Source organism: Clarias gariepinus, chromosome 12 (assembly GCF_024256425.1).
Source record: "Clarias gariepinus isolate MV-2021 ecotype Netherlands chromosome 12, CGAR_prim_01v2, whole genome shotgun sequence".
NCBI lineage: Eukaryota > Metazoa > Chordata > Actinopteri > Siluriformes > Clariidae > Clarias > Clarias gariepinus.
Genome location: NC_071111.1, coordinates 15,478,739 through 15,490,779, shown reverse-complemented (window position 1 = coordinate 15,490,779; position 12,041 = coordinate 15,478,739). Strand labels below are relative to the sequence as shown.

At 38.9% G+C, this 12,041-nt stretch overlaps 1 protein-coding gene across 3 annotated transcripts in view; it reads left to right on the top strand.

Annotated features, from left to right (window-relative positions):
- The window catches only part of dgki (diacylglycerol kinase, iota), an 85,184-nt gene that overhangs the window by 58,352 nt on the left and 14,791 nt on the right, over window positions 1–12,041 (top strand). For 2 of the 3 annotated variants that reach the window (XR_008361460.1, XM_053508628.1), the window contains exons 17-21: window positions 50–112; window positions 365–438; window positions 6,379–6,490; window positions 6,575–6,774; window positions 11,699–11,761. Coding sequence is in view for 2 of the 3 variants with exons in the window: in XM_053508628.1 (XP_053364603.1) it covers window positions 50–112; window positions 365–438; window positions 6,379–6,490; window positions 6,575–6,774; window positions 11,699–11,761 (512 nt within the window). In the remaining variant the exon portion in view is untranslated. The remainder of the gene's footprint in view (window positions 1–49; window positions 113–364; window positions 439–6,378; window positions 6,491–6,574; window positions 6,775–11,698; window positions 11,762–12,041) is intronic. The other variant, XM_053508629.1, reaches the window with a different exon arrangement.

The window sequence follows — 12,041 nt, the reverse complement described above, 5'->3', positions numbered from 1 at the left end:
AGAGTGCGAGAGAAAGGAAGTGACTGTATGCGTGTCTCTGTCCCCTCAGGCTGCCTTTTCTGACTTTCTACAGAGGAGCTCCAGGGACCTGTCCAAGCACGTCAGAGTGGTGGTGAGTGGCCCATGCCTCTTCTGAAACTTTGGATTTGTGTGGAGGCATAGGTGGAGGTGTTAGATGCACCCTGTCCGATCCATTAGACCTAGCGCCAGTGAAGGCAACCCACATGCCTCAGTGCTAATATTACCTCAGTGTGACATTCTTGCTGAAACAATGCTCCATGTAACTACCACAATTCTTAGGTCTTGTGTTCTTCTTTAAAGCCCACTGTGTATCTTTCTGTGTTTTATTGATTGGCCCCTGAAGTGTGACGGGACAGATCTCACAGCTAAGATCCAGGAGCTGAAGTTCCAGTGCATTGTCTTCTTAAACATTCCCAGGTTTGTGTATGGATTTAAGCGCCCAGTATTGTGCTGCTAATCTGTTTACTGTTTTTTCCATAAGACTCTTCAAGATGCATGAATAACAAAGAGTTTGCTTGATGTTCAAATTCAAAAATCTCATTCTATATATTACCCAATAGCAAAAAGGTTTTTAGTACATTAATAGGATCTTTATCTTGTCCTCCTGGGGAATCCTTAAAACTCAATTCAATTATTTTTTTTTGTATAGCGCTTTTAACAATTGACAGTGTCACAAAGCAGATTTACACAATCAAAAGAATTATTTAAGTTTGTATGAAATGTGAACGTGTATGAATCAAAATGATAAGATTGTCCCTGATGAGCAAGTTGAGGATGATGGCGATCATGGCAAGGAAAAACTCCCTGAGATGGTAATAGGAAGAAACCTTGAGAGGAACCAGACTCAAAAGGGAACCCATCCTCATTTGGGTGAAACGGATAGCAGGGATTGGACTGCCTCATACTGTGTGGGACTAAAAGTTAAGTATAACAGGAGACGTGTTTAAGTTAAAATGGAGTCCAGTTCGTTATTGGAGGCTCAGTTAGACTGTAGAAAACTTCAGTCTCTGGGCATCCATGCGACGAGATCTCCAGACAGAAGCAGGACACCAGGACGAGTCAGACAGTTCCAGGGGGCAGAGGGGGTCTGGATCACTGGTAGCTCAGGAGCGACATGTATAGCTCGACAGAAAGACAGGTGGAGGGCAAGAGAGAAAGAGGAGAGAGAGAGGAGAAGAGAGAGAAGAGGAGAAAGCAGAAGAGAAGGAGAAATGGCAGTTAGGTATGGTCACAGTCACACAATGTATAATGTAAATGTATATTTAGTGCAGAGTGCAAGCGGGAACTCCGGCAGGAATAACTATAACAGCATAACTAAAAGGGAGAGCCAGAAGGAAACACAGACATGAGGGCATCCAATCATACCAGTTCACTGTAATACTCTACGTCCATAAGTCCCCCCAGATCTGCTCCTTTACCTAAGGCATATCTATTTACAAAAATGCTTGGTTAAATAAATATGTTATTAGCCCGGACTTAAACACTGAGACTGTATCTGAGTCCCGAACATTATTTGGAAGACTATTCCATAATTTTGGGGCTTTGTAAGAAAAAGCTCTGCCCCCTGCTGTAGTTTTCATAATATGCGGAACTGATAAGCAGCCTGCATCCTTTGATCGAAGTAGGCGTGGCGGATCGTTTCACAGGGAGCCAATGCAGTGTGGATAAGATAGGGGTGATGTGCTCATATCTTTTGGTTCTAGTGAGGGCTTTCGCTGCTGCATACTGGACTAACCGAAGCTTGTTTATTTACCTAGTTGAACAACCAGACAGTAAGATGTTACAATAGTCCAACCTAGAGGTGATAAAAGCAAGAACTAGGTTTTCTGCATCGTTTAGTGACAATATATTTTTTATCTTAGCAATATTTCTGAGGTGAAAGAATGCTTTCCTAATATTTAGTTGCCTGATCAAGTTTTTTGGAGTCAGATGGTGATCCAATCAAAGTTGGTAACCAAAGCTCTGTGTGGTATTTATTGTGAATGTTTGTTTAATACGGTAGCGTGGGGCTGTGCGTACATTATTACTATGACACACTTTAATCGAGACAAGACAGTGATCTGAGATAGCTTTAGACTGTGGAATTAATTTCTTATACTTAATCTGAAGGATAAAGTGTGACCTTATGAGTGGGTCCTACTACGCTGATTTACTCCTCCAGTATGGACATAAATGCTGTTCTTAGAGGGCCTTCTGCATTCTCAAAATCAATATTAAAGTCTCCAACAATTAACACTTTGTCTACAGAGATGACAAGGTTTGAGAGGAAATCTGCAAATTCATAGAGAAATTCTAAGTACGGCCCTGGAGGTCTGTAAATGAAAATTAGTGGGATCGACTTCGGGCTGACTTCATATTCGTAGCTACACTTTTTATGTTACTATAGAGAACTTCAAATGCATTAAATTTGAGTCCGTGTTGTTCAACGATAGACAGATTATCATTGTAAATAACTGCGACGCCTCCTCCTCTACCAGATAGCCAAGGATGGTGTATGTAGCTGTATCCAGGAGCACTAGATTCATTTAGAGCTACATACTCGTTCTGTTTAATCCAGCTTTCTGTTAAACATAATATATCTAACTCCTGGTCTGTGATAGTTTCATTAACAATAACTGCTTTAGATGCAAGATATCTAATATTTAACAGTCCTACTGTAGCTTCAGATCAGAGGTGCTGGCTGTGTATTCAGTGTGTTTTGAATTTTTTGTCTCTATATTAATTAAATTATTTTGCCTCCTGTCTTTTTTTCAGTGCCACTCTCTCTAAGCCATAGAGCATCGCTGGTCTCACCACTGTCCTGTACACCTTTACTTTTATCCTCGCTGATGTACAGGACAGTGGTGGGACCAGTGATGCTCTACGGCTTAGAGAGAGTGGCACTGAAAAAAAGACAGGAGGCAAAATAATTTAATTAATATATTAATATATTGCTGACGTTCTGCAAGGTCAATAAAAAATTAAACGTTTATTTTTTTGCGCGAATAGATGAAAACGTACTCACAGCGCCAAAAACTCGCTGTGAATCATGATGAAGCGCACTTACGGCCACCACACGAAATCGCGTAGGTGAGATAGGGGTATTAGTTGAGGAGATACGCGTGTCCCCTGAAAAAGCAAAAAAACTGAAAAAGGCAAAAGTTCAGTAGTATTAGAACGTAAAACTCGTAATATTGCTATTTAGTATAAACGGAAAAGGCAGTATAATTTAAACACTGATACGGAACTTTCGTGGTAACAATGCGACAACAGGAATAAAAAAAAGCTATTATTGGCACCCCTTAGAAGCTTTAAGAAGTCTACAGTGGTTTCCCATTTCCAACAAGTTGCATGTTGAACCTCTTTAGATAGCCTGAAACATTACCCAAAAAGGTTTGAGAAAACCTTTTAAACTTAATTGATTAATTTATTTTTATACAGTATTCCTATCCGGAATGGTTCATTTGCTGTCTTTATTTGCACAGGTGTTTCCCATAAGCATCCTATGTGAGTTTTTAATGTGCACTTTAGCAAAGCTCACATTGATGCTGATTTAACAGCATAAAACCCATAACCTTTTGTGATTATAAGCAATTTTTAAATTTGAAAGACAAAGCGTCTCTTTAATCCTTGACATATTGGTAAAGTTGCAGAAAGAAACAGTCATCGTGCGGTAAGCTTAATTACAGTACATCATTCATCAGGTTTTGCTGCATGGCGAGGAAATGCTGCAGTGTGTGATTTACATGCATGGCGTCATCATGAAAATCATTAAGGTCACAACCTGATACCACAAATCCACTGACATGACGTACTGCTTGCGGAAGTGTTTGTATACTATACATGAGTCATTTTCAAAGTGGGGTCTAGTATTTTAGTTGTATTTTGATGCAGTGGTGGGAATCTTAACCATTATTAAAGATATTTTATGTCTTTTATATATACTGTATTGTCAATATTACTTTGGCATACCATGCAAAGTTCAACTTTACCATGGAAAAAAGAAGGCATAACTCTTAGGTTTCCTACCAAACTCCAATTACATGCACAAAAAATACTACGTCCGCCTATACTGACTGAACCTTTACTCATAAATCACAAAAAAAACGAAAGGAAAATAACAAGAAATGAAAGAACAAGAAAAAGGACAGACAAAATTAATGATTTAATAATTTAATAGTTAGGTTTTTCATAACTACTATTTTAAATGTTTTATGTTAAAGTTTAATATTCAAGCATGTTCTTTAGAGTTTGTATAGGACAGATTCAGAAATGTCACATTAAAAATATTAGTTTATACTAAGTATCTTATTACAAAAATGTCAAAATGTTCAATTATATACTTTTTGTGTTCATTTAAGTCTTTTTCAATAGATAAGCGTAACACTTTCTGAAATTATTTTTTATATTTCAAAGATTTGGTAGAAAGCCTGTGCTCTCTTTTACAAAATTTGGTTACTTTGATTTGACAACGGTAAAGCTTTTAAAATCCTGTATATTTTTAGGGGGTTTTTTACTGATTAGTTTGTTTATAAGTCAATCTACTTATTATATACCTAAAGGATTATTAGGAACACCTGTTCAATTTCTCATTAATGCAATTATCTAATCAACCAATCACATGGCGGTTGCTTGAATGCATTTAGGGGTGTGGTCCTGGTCAAGACAATCTCCTGAACTCCAAACTGAATGTCAGAATGGAAAAGAAAGGAGATTTGAGCAATTTTGAGCGTGGCATGGTTGTTGGTGCCAGACGGGACGGTCTGAGTATTTCACAATCTGCTCAGTTACTGGGATTTTCACTCACAACCATTTCTAGGGTTTACAAAGAATGGTGTGAAAAGGGAAAAACATCCAGTATGCTGCAGTCCTGTGGGCGAAAATGCCTTGATGATGCTAGAGGTCAGAGGAGAATGGGCCGACTGATTCAAGCTGATAGAAGAGCAACCTTGACTGAAATAACCACTCATTACAACCAAGGTGTGCAACAAAGCAATTGTGAAGCCACAACACGCACAACAATGCTCAACTGCAAGATGCTATCCTATCAATATGGGCCAACATTTCTAAACAATGCTTTCAGCACCTTGTTGAATTAATGCCACGTAGAATTAAGGCAGTTCTGAAGGCGAAAGGGGGTCAAACACCAAATTAGTATGGTGTTCCTAATAATCCTTTAGGTGAGTGTATATGTTACCTATACGTAATATATAATATAATATATACTTATATATGACTTTTAATAATATTACTTATATATTAAGTTAAAGTTACTTAAACTCACACACACACAAGGCTTTTAAAATGGACCTTATAATTATTATTTTTTTAACATAGCTTTATATTCAATTCAATTCAATTTTATTTATATAGCGCTTTTACCAATGGTCATTGTTTCAAAGCAGCTTCACAAAAATGAAAGAAATTCATTAAAAAATAATAATAAATAAATAAATAAATAATAATAATATAATAATAATAATAAAATAATAATAATAAATTGTGTATGTGTGAAAAAATGTGTCTAGATAATAATGAGATGAATGAATGAAATTTCTCTGATGAGCAAGCCAAGGGTGACGGCGACAGTGGCAAGGAAAAACTCCCTGAGATGGCAATAGGAAGAAACCTTAAGAGGAACCAGACTCAATCAGGAACCCATCCTCATTTGGGTGATAACAGATAGAGATGATATAACATCATATGTGTTATGCAGCTGAAAGTTCAATATAACAGAATTTTTTTTAATTAACATGAAGTCCAGTACAGCGCAGGGAGTCAGTAGGTGCAGAGGGCAGATGGGGTCTGGATCACTGGAAGCACAGGAGCAGGATGTGTAGCTCCAACCATCATAAAGCAGAATTCAGCTGAAGCTGGTCCTTCTCTGGATGCCTCAGGATCCTCGCAGGGTTGGCCTTTGTCCACTGAAGCTGGTACATTCTCAAGATGCCTCGGGATGGGTAGAAAAGTACAGAACAGATGGAGAGAATTAGCGTAGTTGCCATTCAGGATAGGTGTACTGGAGTATGAGGTTATGGGATGAGTTACGCGTATGCCAGATTAAAGAGATGCGTCTTGAGTCCACTTTTAAACTGGTAAACTGTGTCTGAGCCCCGAACACTGTCTGGAAGGCTATTCCAAAGCCCTACCCCCTTTTGTACATTTTGAAATCCCAGGAATTACAAGAAGTCCAGAGTTTCGTGATCTTTAGGAACGTGGTGGATTGTAGCGTATCAGAAGACTGGTTAGGTATGTTACAGTAGGTATTATATTTGAAGAAGAAAAAAAAACGTGTGTGTGGAAATGATCTCACAGTTAAATTCGCTTCCTGACTGCAAATGAGTATTTTTGCTGTGCATGTCTTCCTCACCTCTGCAGGTACTGTGCAGGGACCATGCCCTGGGGTAACACTGGTGACCACAGAGACTTCGAACCTCAGCGGCATGATGACGGCTGTATCGAGGTCATCGGCTTTACTATGGCCTCCCTGGTGAGTGCCTACTTCATGTGCTTCATAAGCTTCATTTGCTGCAATTTGCAGGGTTGTGTGATCACTGATCCTCCAATGCTCCAGGCGGCGCTGCAGGTCGGAGGTCATGGCGAGCGACTACATCAGTGCAGGGAAGTGATTCTCACCACTTACAAGACGGTACCAGTGCAGGTGGATGGAGAGCCATGTCGCCTGGCACCGTCTACGCTCCGTATCTCGCTCCGTAACCAAGCCAACATGGTGCAGAAGAGCAAGAGACGCACATCTGTTCCACTGCTCAATGAGTGAGATACACACACTCACACAAAAACACCGCCTGCGCAAACACACACACACAACAAGGCTGTCAACTTTCTTTAGAAATATTAAACATTTTGTAATGAATTTCATGTTCCTGTTTCTTTCGTAAGTAAAGAAAATATTAGGAATTATATTTTTATACAATCTTTAAAAAAATGTAAATCATCAAGTGACTGTTCTATCCGGACCCTGATGCTTTTCTGATAAATGAGAATAATTAATATACCAGTAATCTAGCGCCTTTTTCCCTCGAGGTGGGCGTGGCTATACGTGCCATCCAACAGAGCCAATTAATCAATTTCTGATATCCTACAGCAGCATGCTCCTATTAAGCCCAGAAATGTCCCCGCCACTCACTCTTCTCCTTGGTATACCCCTGAGCTCCGTATTCTTAAGGCTACCGGCAGACGGCTTAAACGTCTTTACAGGAAAACCGGTCTTACTGTTCATTATTTGCCTTTTCTAGATCATCTCAAATGTTATAAATCCGCTCTTTTTTCAGCTCGCTTCAGTCTCTGCCACAATTAATAAATTAAGCAACAGGCCAAAAGCATTATTTAAAATGATAAATAAACTTACTAATAGCCCACCTCAGGATGCTTTAGTATCTAATGAGTTTTGCTGCTCTTTTTTGGATTATTTGCTTGAGAAAACTAATGCTGTCCACCAATGTTCCCCTACTGATACAGAGCTCAGCCATCCAACAAATCTATCCAGTCAGTCTCTGTCTTGTTTTTCTCTGACGACCCCAGATTCTGTCTCTTGGCTAATCCTGAAATCCAACTTTTCATCCTGTCACCTTGATCCTGCTCCTACTTCTCTCCTGAAACTTTGTCACTCTGCTATTTCTGCACCTATTTCTCATTTTATCAACGCATCTCAGCTTCATTTCCTCTGCCACTAAAAAACTGCTGCAGTTACACCTGTGCTTAAGAAACCCAACCTTGACTCCTCAGTTTTATCTGACTATCGTCACATTTCTAATTTACCTTTCATACTTAAATTACTGGAAACTACTGTTGCTTCCCAACTCCAGTCTTTTCTAGTTGATAATAATCTCTTCGACCCTTTTCAGTCTGGTTTTCGCCCCCTCCATAGTACTGAAAGTGCACTTGTAAACGTGGTGAATGATCTACTGCTTTCTTGTGATTCTGGTTCCTTGTCTATACTGCTGCTACTGTACTTGATCTCAGCTCTGCCTTCGATACTGTCTCCCATGATTTACAGGTACTTATTTCTTGTCTCTCTGGTCTGGGTGTCTCTGGTTTTCTTGGTTTTCTTCCTATCTCTCAGATAGACAATTTCATATTTCTGTTAAGGGTTTTCGATTGCCCCTGAAGCGAGGTGTTTCCCAGGGATCTGTTCTTGGCCCACTGCTATTCACAATTTACATAATCCCACTCTGTCTGATCCTTCAACATCATTGTTTTAACTATCACTTTTATGCCGACGACATTCGACTTTATTCTATCTGTACACCTACTCCATCTGCCCAAATTGACAAAATCTCTGCTTGCGTGAAGGACATTAGAGATTGGCTCAACTTAAACTTTCTGAAACTTAACATGGACAAAACTGAGATAATTTTCATCGGAACCCCAGCACTCACCAGCAACATTTCCGCCAATTTCACCTGTGAGATTGCTGGCTCTCACATCAAAACATCTACTTCTGTCAAAATTTTAGGAGTACTCTTTGACTCCACACTCTCCTATCAGCCTCACATTAAATCTGTCTCTAAATCTGCTTTTTTTCATTTATGTCGCATTGCCCAACTGCGTCCCTTCATCAGTACCAAAGATGCTGAAACTGTCATCCATGCATTCGTCTTGTCACACATTGATTTCTGTAATGCCCTTTTCATTGGTCTACCTGCCAGCTCCATCTCCAGATTACAATATATTCAAAACTCAGAATACTCACTCATACCAAACGCTCTGCTCATACTGTATAACCCCAATCTTGTATGATCTCCATTGGCTTCCAGTTGCCTACCGTATTAAATTCAAAATTCTTTTCCTTGTTTTTAAATCTATAAATGGCTTAGCTCCCTCTTATCTTTTCAATCTGCTTGCCTCCTACATTCCGACTCGCTCACTACGTTCCTCCGATTCTGACTTTTTTGTTGTCCCTCAGTACTGCCTCTCTTCAATGGGTGGCAGATCATTTAGTGTTATTGCACCCAAACTTTGGATTTCTTTACCACACTCTCTCCGTTCTGTTAATAACATCTCAGTATTTAAATCTTTACTAAAAACTCACTTGTTTTTGCGAATGTTAGACCTCTGATTTGTTAAACTAAACCCCTTTGGCTTAACCCACCTGTCCTCTGCATATCTTTCTATTAGGTCTTGTTTTGTATTTCCATTTTTTTTGTCTGTTTGTTGACTTAATTGTTTCTCTACTTCAGTACTTCAATGTCTGTTTGTGTTATCTCCTTTTGATTACATTCATTGTAAAGTGTCCTTGAGCTCTGGAAAATTATTATTATTGTCATCAATGTGATAGTTTACTGTGTACAGAGCATAGCTTACTTCAGGAAAAAGGAAAGTAGTCTATGAAAACTGAAACTTTAAAGATAAACCATGGCGATATTTAAAAGCCGTAATGTGAAGTGCCTCTATGAGAAAAAACATGGGTCATTAGAGCAAACAAATCCGCAGCAATCCAAGTTGAGGGTATGTAAAATACCCAAACTGAGAGCCCAGTATGACAGAGCATCATCATCAGTTTTTTCACATTTATTTACAGCCCAGCAGTGTACAAATGAAGATTCACTTAAGATCGATTAAAGATTCCATACAAATACAAGGAAATATACAAAACCATCAGAGTTCAAACTTTCCACATGTTTAACGTAGTTACATTTAAGTTTCAGACACAGAAGAAGCATGATGTGCTCTTATTGCATGAAATTAGATTTTTTAATACAAAATTTATCTACAATTAAAAACATTTCATTGTTAACGTAATTTTAAAACAATAAAGCATTTCATTATTAAAGCATAGACATTTATTTTGATTTATTTTGAATGCATTTTCCTATACAGGGTGTCGTTTGGTTAGAAGTTTTGTTTGGTAAAGTGGAACATCTTTTGTCATCTTTTAATGCATCAAATGATGTATTAAAAATGTAAATATTATTTAAATTAATTATGCAAATATTAATATTAGTAGGGAACATCCATCTTATGCATGCACACACAAACACACACACACACACACGATTGTGAACACTTTAGTGGCTGGTTCTGGTTGTCTAACTAACCTGTGTGATTCTGCTTGCTGTTTAAGCTCCCTTCCCTGCATCTGTGTGTCCTGTGTGCAGAGTTCTCTGAGCAGCACTGATCTTTATCCCTTTATTTACTCCTTCACTCCCTAATGTTTCTCTTTCTCCTGTCTTCTAAACGGTCTTTAAAGGAAAGCATCAGGATTTTTCAAGTTGCTCCTAAAGCAATAATTTGAGAATATGCCTTAACAGCTGTAGCTGTAACATTTCCTGTTCTCCACACGGACCCTGATTGTTTTCACCCAGAATGTGACTACACTGGGAAAAGGAGCGACAACATACAGTACACCCCACTTATTCTGTGCAAGAATGCACTCCACTCTTCATTTAAAGGGCTAATAAAGCTTAAGCCGTTTCACTAAGCTAATTGTTTCGTGTCGGTATCTTTCAAAGTTGCGGTCTATTGAAGACAAATTTCCTTACTGGATAGTAGTTACTTACCATACTGGATAGTAGATAGGAGTCTCACAAACAGCGGGAGTATAACGCACCATAAACTAATAGAATATGAGGAGGATTTTATGGTCCATGCCAATATGCATACATGCATATGTACATGTATCAACCAGAATACACAAATAATTATGAACAAGAGTAAACATATGTAGCTTAAGTTTGGGTTAAATTATTATGGATAAATAACAACACATATACATATTTATTTGCATATTATTAGTTCGCTTGGTGATGGGTTCGAGTTTCTTTCAGGATCACTCAAAGTAGCTCTGTGGAATGCTTTTGCTCATCGCTTGTTTCTTGCAGAAAACCCATTGATAAACAGAGCCACAAACCCTGCTCCACTTTCTATAAGACTAAGCGCAAACAAACCCGGAGCGACTGTGAGATTATATTTGTCACACAGGCACAGAATCCAAACCGAGATCCAGGATGAGTTAAATGTAAAGAATCAAAAACCCCAAATTGCAAAAATATTCCAGCTACTAAGTTGCGAAGTACCAACTCGCTTCAAGGTTGACTTTGAGCAAAAGTGGTAAACAGCAGTATAACAACACCACATCTCCACACAACCTCTGCAGTGTGTACAGTAACTCTGCTGCAGTTCGGTGAGGAACTAGTATCCTAGGAAACTAAATATTTAGCCGTAAATTCGTCTTAAATCGACTGTAATTTGGAAAGATACAGACTTGGATTAGCTTCATGGGATGACTGATGCTTCATTTGAGCTTCAGATGAACTCCGAGTGCAAACAGTGAGTTTGAGAGAATGAGGGCTTTGTATTTGTAGACCTCATTTTTCCCAGTGTGGTTATGTTTCAGATGGAAACATACAGGGTCAGTGTGGGGAGTAAAAATCTTACAGCAACTAAGACATATTCTCAAGATATCGTTATTGTTTCAAGACCAACATTACAATCCTGAACGTATCCCTTAATTTTCCACATCACTTTCCTTGTTAATAACTAAACTGAGCTCCTTATCTATGTTTGTGTCCCATCTCCCCCTCCCCACCCCCCCCTCTCTCTTTCTTTCTTTCTTTTTTTCTTTCTTTCTTTCTTTTTCTCTCTCTATCTCTCTCTCTCTCTCTCTCTCTTATTTTCTGTCTCTCTCTTTCTCTCTCCCTTACTTTTGCTTGCGCCTGTGTTGCCTGTGCTGGTGCAGCATTCAGAAAGTGTGCGCAGCAGATCTGCGCCGCCTCTCTGCTCCCCCTGACTCCTTCTCTGTGTAAGTATTTCTCTGGTCCTCACCACACACATGCGCACACACCCCGCCTCACACTCCTCAGCCATGCGCAGAGAGCGTGTGTGTGTGCATGTATTGTGACCCAGTCACAGCAATTAGGTATTAAGGTGCAGGGAGATTTGAGTGATGCATGTTTTCATGTTCCTGGTTCAGTAAGTTCAGTAATATTTTGGTATAAACTGTATCATGTCTAGTTGCTAAGATATGGTAAGTGCGTGTTTGTTTACAAGGAAAGCTTCGGACACCATTGAAATCCTATTTT